This window comes from Nestor notabilis, unplaced genomic scaffold (genome assembly GCF_000696875.1).
Source record: "Nestor notabilis isolate BGI_N333 unplaced genomic scaffold, ASM69687v1 scaffold14202, whole genome shotgun sequence".
In the NCBI taxonomy this organism is placed as follows: domain Eukaryota; kingdom Metazoa; phylum Chordata; class Aves; order Psittaciformes; family Psittacidae; genus Nestor; species Nestor notabilis.
Genome location: NW_009917208.1, coordinates 7,994 through 32,129, shown reverse-complemented (window position 1 = coordinate 32,129; position 24,136 = coordinate 7,994). Strand labels below are relative to the sequence as shown.

The 24,136-nt window shown below is 46.7% G+C and overlaps 1 protein-coding gene across 1 annotated transcript in view; it reads right to left on the bottom strand.

Moving 5' to 3' along the window:
* The window catches only part of C2CD3 (C2 calcium-dependent domain containing 3), a gene marked incomplete at its 5' end in the record, with an annotated part of 36,271 nt that overhangs the window by 4,631 nt on the left and 7,504 nt on the right, over positions 1-24,136 (bottom strand). Inside the window, 19 exon segments of the mRNA XM_010024986.1 lie at positions 2,032-2,134; positions 2,864-3,911; positions 5,423-5,640; positions 6,168-6,344; positions 7,062-7,159; positions 7,895-8,100; positions 8,605-8,669; positions 10,799-10,937; positions 12,937-13,251; positions 13,594-13,928; positions 13,930-14,203; positions 15,521-15,610; positions 16,417-16,685; positions 18,266-18,386; positions 19,159-19,331; positions 20,219-20,399; positions 21,137-21,311; positions 21,814-22,057; positions 23,311-23,462. Coding sequence (XP_010023288.1) covers positions 2,032-2,134; positions 2,864-3,911; positions 5,423-5,640; positions 6,168-6,344; positions 7,062-7,159; positions 7,895-8,100; positions 8,605-8,669; positions 10,799-10,937; positions 12,937-13,251; positions 13,594-13,928; positions 13,930-14,203; positions 15,521-15,610; positions 16,417-16,685; positions 18,266-18,386; positions 19,159-19,331; positions 20,219-20,399; positions 21,137-21,311; positions 21,814-22,057; positions 23,311-23,462 — 4,383 coding nt within the window.

The window sequence follows — 24,136 nt, the reverse complement described above, 5'->3', positions numbered from 1 at the left end:
GGAAAAGTCAGAACGTGCGGCTGAACCTGAACAGCAGCAGGAGCTGCCCCTGGGTAGGTGGCTCAGACAGGACAGTGGGTGACCAGTGTGGCAGGGGAGAGCTGGGAAGGAGCTCAAGAACTGGAAGCCTGAGTGTGATGTAATAGAGAAAAAAGGTCCAAAAAGGCAAGATTTCATGAGGCTCTGCAAAACTGAGGTCTCCAGAAGGTGACCACAGCATCCAGGCTGGAGCTGCTGCACCTTCCCAGATCCCTTGCAGCCTTTGACATCCACCTCCCCTTCTCACCACTTCTTCCTCATTTTGAGGAGGAAGACAGGGAAAGCTGGAGTCAGACAAGACAGGGGGAGCTGGCAGGAGCACTGGAAGGCCAGGAGAGAAGTTTGCCAGCTGCCACGTGAGTGAGGGGACTGCAGCTCTTCAGGCAACAACAGCTCCAATTTCAGCCTTGCCGTCATGCTCGGTGCGTGCTGAGCTGTGCAGAAACCAACCCAGATTTAGGAACTGAGGTTCTTAGAGCTAATTCAGAACAAAACTAAGAGAAAGCAGTTTTCCTGAACTCTATTTTACTGTCAGTTTAAGACACAAACTCATTCTCCATCCAGGGTGCTTGATTTCTGATGGGATGTGCTGTGCACAACACAACTGAGTCCTGTCTTAACAGTCCCCTGCAAGTGCTACAGTGAAGGATTAGGTGTAGCTAATCCTGGAATGAAGCTGGGTTAAGGTCAGCTATACCCAAATAGTGCCTTCCTAATATTCTCCCTCATTATTACTCACTTTCAGGAGTGTGTTTCCAGCCACTAAGCTTAGCACTGCAGTAGGGGAAATTCAAAGCAGTGCTGGTATTAATATTAATCCATGGGTTTGAGTGATGATTTGCAGATGCTCAGGAAGACCTGGAAGAACTGGAGCTAAGACTGTGGAGAAAGCAAAACTCAGAAGCAGGGGGATGACAAGAAGGCAGAGGGGATGGGGCAATCAGTGGTGAATAGAAGCAAACACAGAGAATTTGAAGGACATTCCAAAGGAGAAAAACAGCTGAGGTTCTGCTGCTGCTTTCATCCAAAATAGTCAGGCACAGCATGGAAAGCATGCACTGAGTAAGACATGCTGCAGACTGGCTGTTATCATCAAATACATCTTAGGATCCTTGAAGCATACTGTGCCCAAGTCTCCTCTGATAAAGGTCGCTATTTCCCTAAGGAACATTTCCAAAAGCTTTAGGAAAAGATAATATAAGGTAAATCAGGAAAAACAACTGTTTTTACAACACAAATCAGCAAGAAGTCAGGTATTTTACCTGAGCTGTAAACATGTTTATTGATCTGAAATAGTTTCCATTACTTCAGAGCTATCAGATCCTGCCTGTTTCTGTGCTCTTTAATCAAGCAAGCTGTTCCCAATGACATAATTGTTCCTTAAAGCACGTGTTTCATAGGTCATGAGGAGGGGAACCAACACATCATGTATTCTGGGAGTAGTAAACAGACAGGCCAACTGCTGCAGCACCCATCACAGAGCTGGGGCTGGAAATGAAGAGCACGAGGACCTCAAAACAACTGAGTAACAACCCCCTTGCTTTAAGTAAGTGTTGATGCATGTAAAACCAACTACAGAACAGGAAAAGCAACCAACAGCTTCCCTGTATGAGGAACAATCACTCCAAGTATTCTACTGTTCCCTCTGTTGAAGAAATGTTACTTGATGCCCCTCAAGGAGAGGCTCTTGCCACAAACTCCCTCGTTTCATCCTGAACTAAAAGATACAACTTAGAGTTGTAATGACAAGTTACAGATTGTGTCCTTGAAATCATAGAATCCCAGAGTGGTTTGGGTTAGAGGAGCTTAAAGCTCCCCCAGTTCCAGCTGGAAATGATTCTCACAGACAGAAGAGGTATCAGAAAGATTCTCCTTGGCATGATTTGGAAGCCATCACCTCTACCCTGAGTGCTGACACGTACTTTTGTTCCTGCTTTAATGAATGGACTCTGCTGAACTAGCACAAGAAAGGAAAGGATGTTCCATACTTACTTCTGGAGCTATGGAAGGATGAGAAGAAATGCTGAGCAGTCTCATGGTGGCTTCCATCTGCTGGGGTGGAAGGAAGAAATTGGGAACAACAACAGGATCAGATCTGAGCAGAACAGTTAAGGAACAACCTCTGTCAGCATGTAGTTAGTTGCACAGAGCCCCACTGGAGCTGCAGATGTGGAATAAGCCCCACTGTAACAGCTGTTAATGCCCCCCAGATGTTGAGTCTTATTCATTTCAATCCATCTTCTATCATGCTGAACATGTGGTTCTCCCACCTGGCCTCGCAGAGCATGGGGCACCAACTTGCCTCACACAAGTGTAAAGTGCTTCATCCTGCAAAAATTCCAACACAACTTAGTGAAACTGAATGTGAGATTTGGGATCTGTGCAAGAAATGTGGGAAAGAGCAAAATAAACTACATTAATATAGAAGAAACACAAGAGCTGTAAGCCATGGAGAAAAACAACATGGGGAAGAAAAGCAAGAAGACAGGGTGAAACTACCCAAAATGAAATAACTCTCATGGATATTGGTGACAAATTGCAAGGAAGTCATAGAACCATGGAATGGTTTGGGTTGGAAAGGACCTTAACATCATCCAGCTCCACCCCCTGCCCCGGGCAGGGACACCTTCCTCTAAAGCAGGTTGCTCCAAGCCCCTGTGTCCAACCTGGCCTTGAACACTGTCATAACTACATGTTTTGAAACACGACATAACAGGGCCTTCTGACACCTTCCCAGGTCACCACATCTCATTCCCCAGGGAAGAGCTCCCCATACTGTATTTTTCCTTGGATGCAATGTGTGTGTGTAAGAAAAGAAGGATACAAAACAAGCTTGGGTTTGACAGTCTTTTCTGACTCTTCCAGTGGGTCTTCACTACTGGCATCAGAAAAGCTTTCACCGTTTCCTTCCGAGCCTGCTTGGGCTGATACACTCTTAATACAGATCTCATCAGAACCACTTTCTTCCTTGTCTTGATGATCTTCATTTACAACCTCACCCTCTTCCTCCTTTTTCTCTCTTTCTGTGGTTTTTGGGTTGGTGAACCCAACATCTGGAAATGCAAGTTGTTCCTTGGAGGCTGCTTGAAACTCTACATTTTGCTCTAAAGATTTAGCATTAATTGCTCTATCCCTATGAGAGTTTCCACCTTCTTCAGGGCCATTGGCTGGCTGATGCACCTCTGGTAACTGAGCAGGCTGAAACAGCTCCTTCTTGCTTGCTTCCGTGCCTCTATTCAAGCTTTGAAAGCCTTCTGCTAGTGCCCAAGGACTGCTCCCATCTGCGTGGAGGCTAATGCACGAGCTAAAGGTGGTGAGCATGCTTTGGTTGTCACCTTGGAGTATGCTGGAGAAGGTGCTGCTCCGTCTGCTGCTTCCTCTTCGGAAACAATCGGTATCCACCGAGTGCTGATCTTCAGGCCTCAAGTCTGTGGGCTGCTGGTCAGCCCCCTGCTCCCCATCAGACAGCACACTGGACCAGGGACTAGTTTTGTCTGTCATGGTTGTTATTTCATTAAGAGTTCGTGGTTCTATAACATCTTCTTCATATTCTTCTTCACTGTGTGGCTGGACAGCAAAAGCACCTTCATCTTCTTGGATACAGCCCCTTGGCAAAGGATGCTCCCCCTCAGGGACAGCTTGGTCTAGAAGCTCATGCAACATGTGTCTATCAAACACAGGTCTCCCAAAAGAGCATGGCTGTTGTGTATCACTGCAAATGCTGGAGGAGTCCAACTCAAGTTGGCCTTGACACACTTCAGGTCCAGCTTCATCATCCCTCTGGCTCGGTACATGTGTAGCATCCAGCTTTCTGCTGCTGTCTTGATGCACATGAGAAGATTCTTTACTGGTTTTAGTGATAGTCTGTAAGTCTGATAAACAGAAAACAGCATCAGTAAATGCACAGAACAACAGTTCACTTTTAGTCTGATTTATTTGGGCTTTCTGCAGAAAATCATGTATGACAGAATGGTTTTGAATTAAACCTGCACAGCTTTGTCAGACACTCTGCTAAGGGATCACGTTCTGCTCCCTATATCACTGACAAGGCCCAGAGAAGGACAGAAACCTAAAGAAAAAAGGCAATGTTCAGGATTAAATTACTGGGAAATAACTAGAAATACCTACAACCATGTACAGGAAAAAAGTGGACAGTGAAAATACTCTGATATACAGAGTACACCTAAACCAGTGGAAAAAATACCTGTTGCTCGGAGTGGCTGACACCAGTTTGGACAGTTCAGACCACACAGAAAGGAGAGAGGAATTACCACCTTGTCCTCTCACAGCTTCCCTAGTTTTATGCCCAGAAGACACAGCTCCTACTGATATTCTCCAGCTTTCAGCTCAATTTACCAAATCAAAATACAGACAAATGTTAATTCAGTATTTGAAGAACAGAAATTCACTCATTCCAGCCCAAACCATTCTATCATTCTGTGATTCTATGACTGATGCTCAGATGTAGTGGTAAAACTGTAAAAACCTGAGAAGAAAGAGCTGTCTGTGCTCCTAACACAGCTTCTGGGAAAATGTGATTGGAGCAGTAGCCTCAACATTAATAACATCTATGGAATCCTGGAAATCTCTGGGGATTTGACATTCTTTAAAAAGCCACAATCACCTATTTTTGGTTCCTCGTTAGCAGATCTTAGTAATTTCTTAGATAACACAGACTGGATTGGGTTGAAGGGAGCTTAAAGCTCCTCCAGCTCCAACCCCTGCCCCGGGCAGGGACACCTTCCACTAGAGCAGGTTGCTCCAAGCCCCTGTGTCCAACCTGCCCTTGAACACTGCCAGGGATGGGGCAGCCACAGCTTCTCTGGGTACCCTGTGCCAGCGCCTCAGCACCCTCCCAGGGAAGAGCTTCTGCCTCAGAGCTCATCTCAATCTCCCCTCTGGCAGGTTCAAGCCATTCCCCTTGGCCTGTCCCTACATCCCTTGTCCAAAGCCCCTCTCCAGGTTTCCTGGAGCCCCTTTAGGCCCTGGAGCTGCTCTAAGGTGTCCCCTTCAGGAGCCTTCTCTTCTCCAGCTGCCCCAGCCCAGCTCTCTCAGCCTGGCTCCAGAGCAGAGCTGCTCCAGCCCTTGCTGTGATGATCATTTTTCCACAAGACCTCCCCTTTCCTACTGAACAGACATTGAAATTCAAGCAGAGTCCAGGCCATGTGGAGAGGGCCTTAACTCCCACCGAATCGTCTTTCTCAATGTTTCAGTTGAACATTGTCATTTCTGAGAGGGGTTTGGAAGTCTCTCCAAAGCCTTCTCCCACTGGACCAACACACACTGATCACCAACACCAGGAACTGGTCCTGAATACATAGAATATTTGAAGATCCTTTAAGGCAGCCCCTGACAACAAACTCTAAACCAAGTGACAACTTACCACTGATGAGGCTGCTGACCTGAGACACCAACTGACTAGATCTTTCCAAAAGATGGCATCCACTGGGATCCACTTCTCTGCTCACTGAACCCTGATGATCACTCTCCTGCTTTTCATGACTTGGTTTGGATGTGTTCCCATAACTGAAGTCAGGAAAAGACCTGCTCAGCTTCTGATTGAAGTATCTTTGCACTTCATCCAGCTCACTCAAGTTTTTCCTGTAATTAGAGGGAACGAATTTGGTAAAAGGCAAAAAAAAAAGGCTGTGGCAGAGTGGTTCTATTTGTATCATTCCAGTCAACAGCATGTAAATATGCAAATGGAAGTTTAATGGTTATTACTGAAAAGGAGATCAGTAGGTAAATGCTGAGGTTGACAGGATAAACTCAAGAACAAATGCCCAAATAGCATGAAACTTAGGCTGGAAGATACAAAAAAGATCTTGTTCTAAACTTACTTAATCAAAGGAGTTAGATTTGAGATGATCTTTCAACTGAAGTCACAAAGACAAGAATACTAATTGAGAGAGGATTTCTACTTGATTAAGATCTAAGGACATTACTGATTTTATGATATATTTGGCATATATTTAATGATATTTGGGCTGGTTCAGCTTGGGGAAGAGAAGGCTCCTGAAGGGGACACCTTAGAGCAGCTCCAGTGCCTAAAGGGGCTCCAGGAGACCTGGAGAGGGGCTTTGCAAACCTAATGCTTTGATCACCCTGTAGCTGTAGCTGTGCTTTACCTGAGAGCAGTGAGAAGAGCAGCACGTGATGACAGTGACAATGAGTCCATCTTCGCCGCCCGATGCGCGTTCCCCTCCGCTTGCTGCAGGGATTCGTGGAACCTGCGCACGTTCTGCATGTGCTCCTCGTGCCGGGCTCTGTGTGTCCCAGGGGCAGTAGTTCTGTGGGGACCAGGCCTGTGTGTAACAACAGAAACCAGCCTGAAATCTCTCATGGTGAAAAATCTGCCAGTGGTGAATATCCAGCGTCAGTGAAATGCACCCCCAGAGCGTGAGCAGCAGCTCAGGGAGGGGATCCTGCCCCTCTGCTGTGCTCTGGGGAGACCCCCCCTGCAGCCCTGATCCAGCTCTGGGGAACAGCACAAGAGGGACGTGGAGCTGCTGGAGCGAGGCCAGAGGAGGCCCCGGAGCTGCTGCGAGGGCTGGAGCAGCTCTGCTCTGGAGCCAGGCTGAGAGAGCTGGGCTGGGGCAGCTGGAGAAGAGAAGGCTCCTCAAGGGGACACCTTAGAGCAGCTCCAGGGCCTAAAGGGGCTCCAGGAAACCTGGAGAGGGGCTTTGGACAAGGGCCTGTAGGCTTCTGAAAGAAGCACCTGCCAGTTTTAGCAATGGAATAGTTTATATCCTTTTGTACAAGGGTGAAAGTGAAACAAATGGGGAAATATCAATTAAAAGCAAAAGCACATCTGGGTTTGTAGTAAGGAACCTCTCCCAGGACTGCAATCCCCTGGGCCACCCTCACACTGGTAAAGGGAATTTGGTATAATCTTTAAGCCTAAACACAGGGAAAGACCTTTGTCAGGGTTTGGTGCTTTTTCAGGAGAGCCAACAGGGTTCAGAGAGGTTGATTTTAGAGCTCTTACAGTAATCAAATTCTTGGATAGCCAATGGACTTACCGCTCTTGAGTCGGAGCACTGGCTTCCTTTGACAAGGTATTGATCTGCTTGGAAAAGCTTGCAGCATTACTGGGAAACGTTGGAATGCTGGCCTTCACCTAGAATAAAGAGGAACATTGTGCATGAGCCTTCCACGACAAGAAAATAGAGAAAATAAAGTAGTATCTTCCTGAGGTAACAAAGAAAACCTGAAGGCTTCTTAATAGCTTTAAATTTCCACAGGATTTTCCAGCACTGAGCCAAAGCACCATTTCACAACACTCTCATTTCAGAAACATTGTCAATTCCATCCACACTAGTGAGGAGTAAACCGATAGTAAATAGGGTGTAGAGGCTCCCTTACACGTGTATTATCACCCCCCAGTGCAACTAGAGAATAAAAAACCCACAAGAAATGGCAAATCTTCCAGAAAACCAAGATTTTTGCCAAATTAGACATTTCCTAACCAAAGAAAGGCTGAATTTATAGTGTTTTGGGCATTAGTTGCAACCCAAAGCAGCAAACAGAACAACACCAGGCTCTCAGACATCCAAACCCACAGAATATTCTCCTAACAATAAAAAGAACACCACAAACACCTATGAAATGACAACAGAATGAAGCCTTTGGAGTTGTTCATGACTTAGGGTTGAATGAGTGCTGCAAGGAGTGTTGGCCTGCAGCTACCATGGCAACATACAGCAGGAGCCTTAAGGAATTAAGTGTTTCTGGTAGGTTTACAGGGACTGATCCATGACAGGGCTGTGGATTTGCTGTTTGCTCATCAGCACAGTGAGTGCTGCTGCTGAGGAATCTGATCAGAGATGCACAGGGAGGAAACTGAAGCACATACTGCAGAACTCGGTGGCTGGCTCCAGATCCTTGCCTGCCTCTCCTCTTTGAGATGAGCTAGGTTTTGAAGAGGGGAAACTGCTACTTTGATCTGCCCTCGGCACTGTCCACTGAAGTCTGTGATATTGTACCACCCGCACACGAGCTGGAAGCCAGAAAGGAGAGGAGACAGGTCCACTGATGCAAACCCTATCACTCGTTCAGTCTCTGGAGAAGAACAACATAAGCCACGTATGAATTTGACATGCATGTAAACAAAACATCTTCAGGAATGCTCAGCATCAGTTATACAGCCCCTGAAACATGCCTGGACTTAGCAGGGAAAGACACGTCACGGAAGTTGACACGCTGGAGGGAAGGGATGGGATCCAAAGGGACAACCAGGCTGGAGAGGTGGGACCATGTGGACCTCATGGAGTTCAACAAGGCGAAGGGCAAGGTTCTGCCCCTGGGTTGGGGCAATCCCAGCACAGACACAGGCTGGGGGAGACTGGATGGAGCAGCCTGAGAAGGACTTGGGGTGTTGGGTGAGGAGAAGCTCCCCATGACCCGGCTTCAGTGTGTGCTTGAGCCCAGAACCCCCCCGTGTGCTGGGTGCACCCCCAGAACATGAGCAGCAGCTCAGGGAGGGGAAACCATTCTATGATTCTATGAATACAAGTCTGGGATGCAGAAAGGACACTCCTCTCAATACTGCCCTACAAACTGTACCTGCTTTATGCCACACTTTGAAGACCAAGGTTTGCTGTGGATCCAGCAGAAGCTCTTTGGATAACCTGTTAAGCACAAAACTCATTTTATACAAAGAAGGAAAAAGAACAAATACAGTAAAATGCCTCTGAAGGTTCAATGCCATTGTATCTACCCAGACAAATCAGACTGTTTCTGGGCTGATGGTGGGGAAGGACCACAACAGACCCCCAAGCTATTGAGCCCTCAAAAACATAACTATCTTCACATGGTTTGGGCTTTTGCTTATTCAAGGAGTACTTCCCTTTCTTTACTCTTGTAAATTTATAAGATAGGACAATAAACCCACGAAGAAATGGAAACACAGTTTATCTCCTGAGTGAATCACACAGTGACAGCAAAGCTGCAACATTTGAAGTTGATCTGTGGAAAAGAAACAACTGAAAATGAAGTGTCAAACATACAACAGCTTTTAAGTTGCCTGAAGCAACAGAGGATTGACTCTGAGCATAAGCAAACTCTGAAACTAAACACTTGAACTTCAGCTCTCAGTGTCTTTCAATGGCTTAATCTTCATAGCACAAATTCCCTAAAGCCAAAACCCAGCTGAGGAGTCAGGCAGAAACCCCTGCTCCTGTGCAGGCACTGCTATGTATCTGTGACTGTCAAAATGAATTCACTTTGCTTCTTGCTGCCTGTAACAGACTTGTTCCACCTTGTTCAGAAAATGCCTTTGGCTGCTGCTTTGGATGAGTTTAAAATCTGGTGTAGGAACACAGGAGAAGGCACAGGGTCACAAACATGGGGTCAGGAGTGAGCATTACCATGTATAACTGGATCTGATGAGGTTCCATGGAAAGGTCAATTCATCTGCTCTAATTTAGGCTCAGATTTTAATTTTTTTGCACTATTTTGGCAGACACTGGAAAGAAACAGGCATCCTTGGGGAATTTTGTCCAGAGCTGGGTCTCTAACACAGGTCAAGTGACTCACAATGTGGAGGTGCCTGCAGAGGAAGCCATGGCTGAAAGGGACACCTAACTTCCCAATATACAAAGTTTCATCAGTGAATCCAAACTTAAAAGCTCTGGTCCCAAACCAAGGCATAATTTCTAAGCACAAAACAGAGTAAAATATACAGAAAAAGCCAATAAATTGGATCAGGTCTTACTTAACCTTCCCAGGAGTCCTTCAGCAATTAGCAGCTCCTTACACCAGACAAGGAAACTACTGATGGGTGGAAACAGACTGACCTGCCCAAGGTCTTAAGGCAAAATACAACACAGCCATTGGCACCAGCACTGTTCAACATCTTTGTTGGTGACATGGGCAGTGGGATCAAGCACCCTTAGAACATTTGCTGATGACACTGAGCTGGAGGGAAGGGATGGGATCCAGAGGGACCTGGACAGGCTGCAGAGGTGGGACCATGTGAACCTCATGGAGTTCAACAAGGCCAAGGGCAAGGTCCTGCCCGTGGGTTGGGGCAATCCCAGCACAAACACAGGCTGGGGGAGACTGGATGGAGCAGCCTGAGGAGAAGGACTTGGGGTGTTGGGTGAGGAGCTGCTGCGAGGGCTGGAGCAGCTCTGCTCTGGAGCCAGGCTGAGAGAGCTGGGCTGGGGCAGCTGGAGAAGAGAAGGCTCCTGAAGGGGACACCTTAGAGCAGCTCCAGGGCCTAAAGGGGCTCCAGGAGACCTGGAGAGGGGCTTTGGACAAGGGATGGAGGGACAGGCCAAGGGGAATGGCTTGAACCTGCCAGAGGGGAGATTGAGGTGAGCTCTGAGGCAGAAGCTCTTCCCTGTGAGGGTGCTGAGGCGCTGGCACAGGGTGCCCAGAGAAGCTGTGGCTGCCCCATCCCTGGCAGAGTTCAAGGCCAGGTTGGACACAGGGGCTTGGAGCAACCTGCTCTAGTGGAAGGTGTCCCTGCCCGGGGCAGGGGTGGGAGCTGGAGGAGCTTTAAGGTCCCTTCAACCCAAACCATTCTATCATTCTATGATCAAACTGTCCTTCCTCACACCAGCTGTAAGACTAAGCCTCCTCAAACAACTTTTTGCCCAATACGAATATATGGTGATTGTAAAACATGGGAACAAGCATTTTTAGCTGAGAGTACAGGCCAGTACTAATGGCTATGTCCTAATGGCTATGTCCTTTTCACACCTAACCTGGCTGTCACATCCAAAATGTGTCTGTGTGAGCCCACAGCACTTACCTTGCTTCTTGCTGAAAGTCCCACACTGGTGAGTCTGTATTTTCTATTACTGACGTGGTTACTGGAGCATCTGCACCAGCAACAGCAAATGACACACAGCTACTGGGGGCTGTTACTTCACGTTCTGTCAAAGGACTCCCTAAAATTACACAGAATTAAATACAGCTTTGTTATTAATAATAAATACCTAAAGGCAGTTCAGCAATTAAAAGCACAGTATTAACAAAGAAATCCACCATCTAGGAATTACTGCTTTTCATTGATGGAGCTGAAAATACTTTGCATTTATGATAGGAATAAATATTACATGAACCGTTTATACAGCAGAAACTGGAATATTCAAGGAAGAAAGAGGAAAACCATTTGATCATCTGAGGACTAAGAAGCAAAGCTTGGAATAAAACCCCACTCCACAAGACCCTGTTCCAGTGCTTGATCTATCCTTCATGCTGGGCCATAGAATTCGGCAATCCTAGCTGCAAAAATAGAAAACACTCAGTGTTACAAAAGGCATTTTGACTTAACAGTTGACTTAATCCCAACATAAGAAGGCTGTGGAGCTGTTGGAGCAAAGCTCCAACAGAGGAGGCCCCGGAGCTGCTGCGAGGGCTGGAGCAGCTCTGCTCTGGAGCCAGGCTGAGAGAGCTGGGCTGGGGCAGCTGGAGAAGAGAAGGCTCCTGAAGGAGACACCTTAGAGCAGCTCCAGGGCCTAAAGGGGCTCCAGGAACCCAAACCATTCCACGATTGTATGATTCTCTCACACCATAAACGCTGAGTGTTCCTTTCCTGTGTATCACCCAGACTGTGAAACAGTTAATCTTAAGAGACATTTCCAGTAAACTCACCTCAGGTCAGTTCCTTATTCCTATTTGTATTTAGGTAGTGTGCAATGGCCCAAACAAGATCAGCTCACTCCAAGTGCTGAGCAAACACGAAGTGATTGAGTCCTGCAGTGCTGGAGGTGCCCAAGGTGAGGGGAGAGCACACGATGTATTTAAAAGGGTTTAACTCATCTTAAACAAAGAGATTCATCTCTAGACTGTAAATTGAGGGGAAAACCAAAAGCCTCCAAACCCCAAATTCACCAAGTGTGTTACATCAGTGCACATCTTGAACCAAACATCCTCCTAGGATGGAATATTTTAATACACTTTGCATGAATTTAAAAGCAAAGAGCAATTCTTTGGTGCCCCTCAGCACAGTGATGAGGCACCCAACTGTAATTCCCACTCTGCAGAGCAGGAAGCAGTGTGTCAAGGCTGGCTGAGCTCAGGCTGCTCTGCCCTTCGTTGCCATTCCTCACTGCTGTGCCTGGCAGTCTCCAGACACCACGAGCAGTGCAGCTTTACACACTGATTATACGCTAGGAATGCAAATTTGGAAGAGCCTTGGAGATAGGAGTGTCTTGGGGTGAAGTTACTAACACAAAGCTTCACTTCAGAATTCAGCTGTTATCTGCAACAATGAGCATTGTATTATTTATAACTTGGATTTACATAGGAACATAGACTAGTTTGGGTTGAAGGGATCTTAAAGCTCCTCCAGCTCCAACCCCTGCCCCGGGCAGGGACACCTTCCACTAGAGCAGGTTGCTCCAAGCCCCTGTGTCCAACCTGGCCTTGAACACTGCCAGGGATGGGGCAGCCACAGCTTCTCTGGGCACCCTGTGCCAGCGCCTCAGCACCCTCCCAGGGAAGAGCTTCTGCCTCAGAGCTCATCTCAATCTCCCCTCTGGCAGGTTCAAGCCATTCCCCTTGGCCTGTCCCTCCATCCCTTGTCCAAAGCCCCTCTCCAGGTTTCCTGGAGCCCCTTTAGGCCCTGGAGCTGCTCTAAGGTGTCCCCTTCAGGAGCCTTCTCTTCCCCAGCTGCCCCAGCCCAGCTCTCTCAGCCTGGCTCCAGAGCAGAGCTGCTCCAGCCCTTGAAGCATCATTTTACTGATAGAGATAGGCTGAAGAGTTTAACCTGCTTCCCCTGTACTTTACACCAAGAGCATGCCATCAATGCTCCTGGGGTTGCAGCACTATGTAGCCAAGTTCAAAACACATCTCATCCCTTCACTGTGCTGGAGTAGGTACCGGTTCTGAACAGATCCCCGGAAGAATAAAAGAGAAATACACCTTTGGAGGTGGTGATGTTACCTTTTAAACTCAGATGCATTGCTCTTTCCACAAGGATGTTGACAGCAACTGTATTTTCCATCAGCCCCACGCTGTCTTCTTGTGGTTTGTCATCAGTGGTTTCTGAACTTACAACATCCAGTTTCTGACTGTGATTTTCAGAGACCTGTTGGCTCAGAGCAGGGGCTTTCTCTGTGCCTTCATCTTCACTGCTGCTGTATTCCTCAGCACAGTGAAGTCTGCTGGGCAGAGCAGAAGTGGTAGAAAGGACGATGTGAACACGAAGAGCAGCTCCTGCTAGGTTTGCAGCGTTGCACCTGAACAGTGGATAAACCCCTGCAAGGGAATCCACAAACAACCAGGTAAGCAAGGCAAAGGACAAAGAGGATCCTGGAAAACTTGTGAGAGTTCACCACAGGAGAGACCCCATCCCTGGCAGTGTTCAAGGCCAGGTTGGACACAGGGGCTTGGAGCAACCTGGTCTAGAGGAAGGTGTCCCTGCCCGGGGCAGGGGTTGGAGCTGGACGAGCTTTAAGGGCCCTTCAACCCAAACCACTCTGGGATTCTGTGGTGTATACAGGACAGAACTGAACATGTTTTTCTTAAAGTGCCAGAGAAGTAACTGAACTAAAACATCAGCAGAGGGATGAAACACAACAGTGTTCTTCAGGAACTTACCACTGACACTTATTGTTTTCCTTGACCTCTCTGCTAATGCTGCAAGGTCAACATAGGCAGATCCAATGAGACGATCTGTATCAAGTGGTCTTTCCACATCATTTTCTTTCCCATAGGCCCACCACACCTGGATTTCTAATTTCTCCTCTCTGAAGAACCAAAGCAGCCCATGGCTCCTCCTGAGCATCACCTTGTTTGGTTTCCTGAAGTTTATTGTAACATTCTTGGTGTCATCACTCAAGTTTGGCCTCTTAAGCACAGTCCAAGTGGCTTCCTGGTTATATAGTTTATACCTGAGGTAGCAATAAGTGCTTTTGTTTAGGTGTGTCTGGCCTGCAATGGAGGGCCAGCCATACTCTTGGGGTTGAGATGGTCACAGTCACTGGCTGGGCACTCTGCTGCCACTCATCACTGTCATCCATGCTCTCCTCATGGATCTCTTCACTGTTCCACCCCAAGAGCTTAGCAGCTTCCAAAACACGCTCCCTGTCATCCTGATGAGCAAAGGTGACAGAGAGTTCCAGTCCTCCCACGATGGCCTGCATGATGTTTGTGCAGTGAGGAGGCATGACATCTTCAGACAGGGTAACTGGGTACCAGCCTGAAATACCTTCAGGAAAAAGAGATCAAAATTAGACTTATCCAACCTCCTGGAAAATATCAGTGAAGAATTTTCCACTCTCTGGTCGTTAGTCAAGGACCAGTCCTTGAACTGTTTGTTCTTGTGAAACATGGCATTTGGCAAGTCATTTCTCACCTGAAACAGCAGCAAATTGTGAGACCTCAGAAGCAGTTGTGATCCCAAAGGTATTTTCCTCTCTATTTCATTAATGATACTCATTTTACAATGAAACTATATCCCACAAATCTCCAGTTATAAAATTAGGCATCCTCATTGCTTTCCTCCTCTCTTCCCATGAAAAATAACCCCCAAATTTCATGTTGGAGATAATGAGTACTATACTGAAACTAAGTAGAAATAACCAAGTCAATAATGAAACCACCATTATTACAAGACATACTCATCACAAACTAACACTCCATAGGGAAGGTATTTTAAATCAGTTTAAAAACATTAATCCTCCTGCTTCCTAACTGATCTAATCCTCTGTTTCCAGCTTTGACATCTGAAAAGCAATCATTGGTCATCCACTGAATACTACAACTCTTGGACTTTTCATCTTAAGGTAGAAAATATAACCAGCACTGAGTAAGATCCTAATGAGGTGTGCCAGGTTTAGCTGGGATGGGGTGAAATTTCTTAATGATAGCTTCAGAATACTCATTCTCCTATGGAGCCAGGCTGGGAGAGCTGGGCTGGGGCAGCTGGAGAAGAGAAGGCTCCTCAAGGGGACACCTTAGAGCAGCTCCAGGGCCTAAAGGGGCTCCAGGAAACCTGGAGAGGGGCTTTGGACAAGGGATGGAGGGACAGGCCAAGGGGAATGGCTTGAACCTGCCAGAGGGGACATTGAGATGAGCTCTGAGGCAGAAGCTCTTCCCTGGGAGGGTGCTGAGGCGCTGGCACAGGGTGCCCAGAGAAGCTGTGGCTGCCCCATCCCTGGCAGTGTTCAAGGCCAGGTTGGACACAGGGGCTTGGAGCAACCTGCTGTAGTGGAAGGTGTCCCTGCCCGGGGCAGGGGTTGGAGCTGGAGGAGCTTTAAGGACCCTTCCAACACAACCCAGTCTGGGATTCTATGATTAAGCTACTATACATCCTTCATCCTAAAACCAGATCTTCAAACAACAACTTTCATGTAAGTCCTCTAACACAGGATTTTTGAAGACAACATGTGCAATGTCTGAAAGAACTCTGACCTTAAAAAAAAACCCAAAACCCAACAAAAACCCCAAATCAGAATGAAAATTGTTTTAAGAAATCACAAGAGCATTTACGCAGGCTGTCAGCAGCATGACACTGTTGTATTACCTGATCTTCTTCTCAGCAGGTCTCTGGTTGGAATTGTGACTGTCCCAAGAAGACAATCTCTTGATGTCCGTGGTGCCAATCTGTCAGTGCCTGGAAAAGAAATAATTGTGTAAATACATCAAACTGGATAACAAGATTTGAAGTGATTGAGCCAGTATCTCCTTTGCAAGCGAGCTGGATCACCTCAACAGCAAGATGTCAGCTGAAAAGGAACAAAAGTCAAAGCAAATTACTCAGGACTTACCAGGCCATAATCAGTGAGAAACAATGCTATGACCAAAACCTGTCCTTTGGCATTGCCAGTGCACATTCAGGAGGAAATACATGTTCCATGAGCACTGAATATGGAGAAACTTTTAGGGAATATTTCCATCACAGATACACAAAAAGGTTTGTGTTGAAGGGACCTTAAAGCTCCTCCAGCTCCAACCCCTGCCCCGGGCAGGGACACCTTCCACTAGAGCAGGTTGCTCCAAGCCCCTGTGTCCAACCTGCCCTTGAACACTGCCAGGGATGGGGCAGCCACAGCTTCTCTGGGCACCCTGTGCCAGCACCTCAGCACCCTCACAGGGAAGAGCTTCTGCCTCAGAGCTCATCTCAGTCTCCCCTCTGGCAGGTTCAAGCCATTCCCCTTGGCCTGTCCCTACAGGCTCTTGCAAAAATTTCTTATAAGACCCCTTTAGGTACTGGAAGGTGTGATCCAGTCCCCTTCATTTTAGTTTAGAAGAGAGACTATTTATAGAATCATAGAATGGTTTGTGTTGGAAGGACCTTAAAGATCCTGGCAGGGTGTTGGAACTGGATGAGCTTTAAGCCCTTCCAACCCAAACCATTCTGTGATTCTATGACTCTCCAACAGAATTCAGTCCTTGTGATGAAGGTAAGTTCCCTCTTACCTGACTTGGTGCTCTGATGGTAGATAGAGAAGATGACATCAGCAGACTGCAAGAGTTCCCCCAGAGAAGAGGCTTCTCCACTGCTCTTCTGAATGATGAGGTTACAGGGAAACTCCAAGTGATGCTCAAACTCAGGGCAGAAGGTACAAGCCACAGCTCGTGTGTGGCGTCTCTCTGCCTCAGGGAGGAAGGAGAGGTGCACAGAGACATAAGCATTGACTCCCACACCTGCGTAGTACTGGAAGGAAGGGTTCTTTTGTGCCACAGCTCTTCATTTAGGATGGAAAGAGAAAAGAAGAAAGGGAATTAATATAATGTACAAGGAATCTGGGAACTAATGCAATTAAAGCAAAGGTTTCAGGTCTTCATGGAACAAAACAGTGGATATTTTAAGTCAACACCGATGTGGGATCTCACTGTGATTTATCTCTCACTGTTTTTCTGTCATCTGAACATACAAGAAACAGATATGAAATGGTGAAAGTAACTATCACAAGATCCATCACTGGTGTCTGTGTTCTTATCATTGTCAAGATTTGAGACCAAAGTGGTTAAGAAAGGACTCAGCACCTTAAAAATATCCCCTACTGCCGATAAAGCTGTGGGTAACTGTACAAGCACCTGTCCTAGAAGGAAGCAAAAGGCCAAGCCAAATTATTTTTACAGTCTAGTACTGACAAGCAAAAGGAAGTGAAACCAGCAGAGGGAATTATTTACTAGTAAAACAGAGTTGGGTATTACTTAGGTCACAGAATCCCAGAGTGGTTTCGGTTGAAGAGACCTTAAAGCTCCTCCAGTTCCAACCTCTGCCCCGGGCAGGGACACCTTCCACTAGAGCAGGTTGCTCCAAGCCCCTGTGTCCAACCTGCCCTTGAACACTGCCAGGGATGGGGCAGCCACAGCTTCTCTGGGCACCCTGTGCCAGCGCCTCAGCACCCTCACAGGGAAGAGCTTCTGCCTCAGAGCTCCTCTCAATCTCCCCTCTGGCAGGTTCAAGCCATTCCCCTTGGCCTGTCCCTACATCCCTTGTCCAAAGCCCCTCTCCAGGTTTCCTGGAGCCCCTTTAGGCACTGGAGTTGCTCTAAGGTGTCCCCTTCAGGAGCCTTCTCTTCTCCAGCTGCCCCAGCCCAGCTCTCTCAGCCTGGCTCCAGAGCAGAGCTGCTCCAGCCCTCGCAGCAGCTCCGCTTTCTTTACTGCTTCAAGCACCATATGGCAGTGAGCCTCAACCAGCCTACGGGAATTAAGATGGATCAGGAGCTCAGCAACATGGAGAAAGGGTCAGTGAGCACTGCTCTAGAATGACAGGAGCCACCCATCCCTTATGGAATTTACTCCTCTTTTAGCCCTTTCTTAATTCTTGAAAATCACGTATTGGAACTCAGTTCAGGTCATACCACGCACTTTGAGCAGCAGCCTTCTGGTGAAATGGAACATGTTTCACTTACTAAATAATTTATTGATGTTTTCACAGAAACCAATCTCCATCAGCTCTTAAATCAGTAACACCCAGATCCAGTGCCCAAATAGGTATCATTTTGTATCAGTCAATTTTTATATCAGCCTTTGGTTTAGAAAAAGGTGGAAATGTAGAAAAATGTGCCCTTCCAATCTCCATCCTTCTGCAGAACGAGTGCTATCACACTGTACTGCAGCTCAGGGACAAAAATAACCACTGATGTTCTTTATAAAGTTATTTTCACTTCTGATGAGAACCCAGTTTGAATCTCAGGCTCTGCAGAGGGGAAGTTGGCCAATTCCAATTTGTTCTTATCTAATGTCTCAGCCTGCTGCCTCCTGATAAAGCTATTTTAAGAGAAAAAAACCCTTTCCTTTTTGACTCAGGCTTTACCTCGCTGCTGCTTGCAAACCAGCTGCTCTGTGTATCTGTACAGCAAGAGAAACAGCTCGAGCAGCTCCTCCTGCTGCTGTCCTCATGGATCGTTGGTATCGCACACTCACATCCAGCAAGCCTGGATGAAATGAAAGAAAGGAAGGAAATGGTCAGCTTTTGATAGAGTTACATCCAATATAATCGAGACTTAGTTGTATCTCTTCATACAGAACTTACTTTATTACTGCAAAAAAAGAAAGCCAATTGTATCCTGGGCTGCATCAACAGGAGTGTGAGCAGCAGGTCAGGGAGGGGATCCTGCCCCTCTGCTCTGCTCTGCTGAGACCCCACTTGCAGCACTGGTGCAGTTCTGGTGTCCTCAGCATCAGAAGGACATGGAGCTGTTGGAGCAAGCCCAGAGAAGGCCACGCACCTCCCGTGTGGAGCCAGGCTGAGAACATTGGGGCTGTTCAGTCTGGAGAAGAGAAGCTGCTGGAGACCTCAGAGCAGCTTCAGTGTCTGAAGGGGGCTACAAGGATGCTGGGGAGGGACCTTCATCAGGGACTGGAGTGACAGGACAAGGGGTGATGGGTTCAAACTGAAACAGGGGAGATTCAGGTTGGATATACGAAAAAGGTCTTTACTGTGGGAGTAGTGAGACCCTGGCACAGGTTTTTTGGGGATGTGCTTTAAACCAGAAGAGGGAAGATTTAGATGCTTTTGTAGTTTCTAATCAACAACCTTTGTGTCTTTGCTGCTGAGTGGATCACCATCCTTTACCTGCACCCAGAGAGCAGACTGAAGGACTTCCTTAGCACACTGTGCCTCAAACACTGGGGTGCCAATCCCAGGCTTAGCTCTAGTGAGCGTCGTTTTATCATATAGACTGAAACCCCACAAGTCTTCCTTACCTGAAGACCTCAGATGAAATTCCTCTGAGGAATCAGTCCGAGGGACCAATGGAAGATTAAAAGTCTGTATCCCTATTTCTTCACGGTGCTGCATAGTGACCATGGCACAGAGCCGTGACAAAGGCAAGGTCCCTTTGGCAACCACCTGGTCTCTGACATTTGGGTAATAATACCTGGTAAGACACAAAGAAGCAGCACGAGTCATGGTGTTTTGATGATGACAAAATGATCATCATTTCTGTCACAACTGCATGTAAGTGAATTTTAACTTGAGTGTCTTCAAACACTAGTTGGGCTCCTGATAGTTAAGGAGTAGCTCAAGTAAATGAATTTACACAAAATGAAACAATAAATGAGGGGGAATGGCTTGAACCTGACAGAGGGGAGATTGAGATGGTCTCTTGTGCAGAAGCTCTTCCCTGGGAGGGTGCTGAGGCGCTGGCACAGGGTGCCCAGAGAAGCTGTGGCTGCCCCATCCCTGGCAGTGTTCAAGGCCAGGTCGGACACAGGGGCTTGGAGCAACCTGCTCTAGTGGAAGGTGTCCCTGCCCCGGGCAGGTGGTTGGAACTGGAGGAGCTTTAAGGTCCCTTCCAACACAAACCACTCTGGGATTCTATTTTATTTGATTCTATTCTATGATTCCAATTTTATAGTATTTCTTTGTAATTAGTAACTTGTATTAGGGAATAAAAAACAAACTGAAACCAATGAAATTATACTGCTAGAGTGCTACAAATTAAAATTCAGATGTGCCAAGCATTTAAACATGACTTTTACATCTCTGTGCTGATAACAAAGTGGAAGAAAGCAAACTACGAGCACACACTCTAAAGAAATGTTAAGAAGAGAATAGTAATTAGCACTCTTGGGGGAAAAAATAGAGGCTCACATGTCTTAAATGCAATCTTAAATGCAGATATCCATCACCAAGTGTTGATGAGCTCACCATTCTTTCACTTGTTATTGCATATCCATCCCAAAGCTAGAGATTTTTCAGTACCAGATATGTCTCTATTTGTACTGCTGTGACATCTACAAAGAATAGGATGTTATTCTGTACCTGCACCAGACTTCAAACTGGATTCCTCCTCCAGCCACTCCTGGTGCCGTAAATGCACTGACCAGGAGCCTCTGGACTGGGATATCAGCCGGAACCAACAAAGAATGATGATGCTCATCATTAAAGACAGGATCAGGGACACACAGAGTGGTCGCTGTGCGGAATGGCTTCAGTTTGATGCCTACAAGTCAAGCAGAGGTGGTTAAAAATGGGCTTGTATTTGGGCTTTCAACCTTTTTCTGTTTGTAATCCTTGCTCTTCTGAGTTTCACTTCACAAATCTGTTACAAGCAATCCCATGAACCTGCAAGGCACAGGTGGAAAACTACAGTTAAATGTGACTGGAAGCTCACATAGTCCATAGGAGTTGCTATGGAACCATGTTATAGTGAGTGTATTTTCCAGAGGAAATACATGTTAGTGGTTCAAAGCCCTCAAGATCAACACTAAATCCTTTTCTCCAACTGCAATTATTTAAATACTCCTTTATAATCATAGCCATCTAAACCAGGCAAGTCTTCTCTTGGTGTATCCATGAAACTGAGCATCTTGAGAGGCTTTGTATGTAAAGCCTTCATTGAAGTTATCTGTATATAGTGTCAGTACTCCCTGTGAATCTGTCCTCTGCAGGATGAGTTGGGGAAGCCCTCTGGGATCTTTAACAAAAAGATACCATGTGAAGAGACTCAAAACCAGGAATCCTTTTATGTTGGGAACTCTGTCACCTGCCTCAATCAAAGCTGGCTTTTCATTTACTGATGGACCCAAGAACAGTTGGGTGTAGATCTTCTGGGGACAGCAAGCTCTGGCTGCATGAAAGCTCTGAAATCACACACCCGTTTAAGTGGAAATATCATTACTAAACAAGATTTAACTGAAGCAATGCTCTAAATTAGGATGAATTATAAGAGAAACTTACCATCCTCAAGCAATTCAGCTATTTGCAAACCAGCCTCTTGAACTGGGAAGTAGTACTGTACGTAGCAGTCAGCCTCACCCCAGACAGTGGACTGTAATGGTGTGAGTCCTTTCACACTCTCCACATGGATCTCAAACACATGCTCCAGCAGATCTTCCCCTTCTTGGCCTAAGTGCTAATAAAACAAAAGGAATCCACATGGAAAGGATGACTCTTTAGGAATCAGCATTCAAGAGGACATTAGGGGGCCTACAGGAAAGCTGGAGAGGGGCTTTGGACAAGGGATGTAGGGACAGGCCAAGGGGAATGGCTTGAACCTGCCAGAGGGGAGGCTGAAATGAGCTCTGAGGCAGAAGCTCTTCCCTGGGAGGGTGCTGAGGCGCTGGCACAGGGTGCCCAGAGAAGCTGTGGCTGCCCCATCCCTGGCAGTGTTCAAGGCCAGGCTGGACACAGGGGCTTGGAGCAACCTGCTCTAGTGGAAGGTGTCCCTGCCCATGGCAGGGGTTGGGACTGGAGGAGCTTTAAGGTCTCTTCAACACAACCCAGTCTGGGATTCTATGATACAGAACAAAATTGGCATCAAATGAGAGTGGGGATCACTGCTCCATTAAGGAACCCACTGGTAAAATCCTTTTCATATGTCCGTAACAGCAAGAATGGGAATTTACTGAATTTACCATTACAGGCCTTGTAGGAGGAGGATCCAGAGAGTGGGAAGGTCTCTGTGTGATGGGAGGTACCATCCCTTCTTCAGTTTTTAACCTTTGCAGGGCCACTATTTGATCAGCTGATCCCATTGCCAGAATGACCCTCAGGCTTCCACTTCTGCTGCCAGTAAAAACATCCACCACTGGCATGTAGCTGTCCACAGCCACCACGGGATACTGAGCTTGAAGGAGTAGGTGGGAAATCTTTGGATCTCTAGAATAGATTAAAACAAGAAATACACATCAAACAAGTAAGTTTTGTTTGTTCTCCCAGTGTGAGAATGAGCCATTGGAATATGAACATGATCACACAAAGCTATTTTGAGATGGGACTTTCAATGCAGTTAGAAATCAATCTATCTCCATTCCTCCAGAACTTGGCTCAAGTACACGAAGTCTTCACACAGCCCAGATCCAGGAGCTGCCAAATGGAAAAGGCTATTTTCAGCAATGACAAAATACAGCTTTCCAAAAGCTAACATAGGTATAAGTCAGCCTAGAGATCTGTGAGCAAGGGGATGAACTGGAACAAGACTCCTATTAATATACTGTAGCCATACTATTACCCTTGTGAGGCTGTTAGACACCTTTGGGGATGGATTTGGGCAGGAAGAAAAGGAACAGGGACAGTCTCCCAGAGAAATGTGAAAACTTCTAGTAACTGAAGATAACCACAAGTAAACTACAGTGGATTCCTGAAAAAATGATACAAATTATAACTGATTAAATACCAAAGTAGTGGCCAGTGAGTTCCAGAACCATCTGATTTTCACTTACCACTAGTCTGACCAAAATATGCTCCATCCCTGGCAGTGTTCAAGGCCAGGTTGGACACAGGGGCTTGGAGCAACCTGCTCTAGTGGAAGGTGTCCCTGCCCATGGCAGGGGGTTGGAACTGGATGAGCTTTAAGGTCCCTTCAGCCCAAACCATTCCATGATTCTATGATACTATGAATTAATCTTCTCCATTAGAAAGAATCTCTCCTGTCCAGTAGTTCCTTTAATTCACAAGTTTTAAGCAGGTAATTTAGAGACCTTTTTGATACCACAGTCATTATCCTGTGCTGTGCACACTGACAGCATCCCTAGCAATGGGATCCATGCCAAGCATAATCAGGAAAAGAATCATTGTGTCAGTCACAAGCTTGGAAAATCACCAGTGGAATGTCATGCCTCATTTTCCTGTGCAGTCACTTTTATCTCTTACAGTCTCAATGCTTCATAGGGCCACAAGTCAAACTGACACCAAACCTGGTGCAGCAGTGTCTTTATTTCTCACAGTTTACTTGTATTTCTGTATGAGGGCAGTGTGATTCACACCCACAGTGGGAGAGGAGAGGAGAGGAGAGGAGAGGAGAGGAGAGGAGATAAGGGAGAAGAAGGGAGAAGAAGAAAGAAGAGCTTCTTTCCCTGAACATCACTTAGGATATTTCCCAACCCACTAAACTACAGAACAAGGCTATTTACTTGAAAGAGATGTAGAACTGATGCAGAGGCAGCTTCACTAATCCCAGCAGTCTGTCACAGCCAGGGCTTCCCATCTTATTCCATGCTTCAATAATCATGACGTTGTTCTTCAACCGCTCCAAGTGTTTGGAAGTCAAGGAAAAAGGCATCACCTGAAAGAGTTTAGTGCACAGTTAGCACACAGAGAACACTGGCAGCTATTTGCTAAGTAGAGAACAGTCTGGTAACTCTTCATTATTCCAGTCTACAGAATTGTGCTCCACAGAAATGGAAATTAAGAATTAAATGTACGGTTGCCAAACAAGTTTCAGAAAACTGGTAGGCCTGGGCAAGAGCTAGCCAGGAAAATCCATGTGATCTGGATAAATTTCACATAACATCATATGCTATCTGTAAAACATTGCTTTGTCTGTAAGGGCCTGTTTACTGAACAGCAGATAAATCATTTCACACAGCTGACTCAGATGTCTTCTGTTGTGTTTTTCACTTCACCCCTTCAGCTCAAGACTAAGAAGTCTCACGAATCACTAAGTATTGTTAAAACAAATGTAATATGGGCCTGTGTGGACCTCATGGAGTCCAACAAGGCCAAGGGCAAGGTCCCGCCCCTGGGTCAGCAATCCCAGCACAAACACAGGCTGGGGGAGACTGGATGGAGCAGCCTGAGGAGAAGGACTTGGGGTGTTGGGGGAGGAGAAGCTCTCCATGACCTGGCTTCAGTGTGTGCTTGAGCCCAGAACCCCCCCCGTGTGCTGGGTGCACCCCCAGAGTGTGAGCAGCAGCTCAGGGAGGGGATCCTGCCCCTCTGCTGTGCTCTGGGGAGACC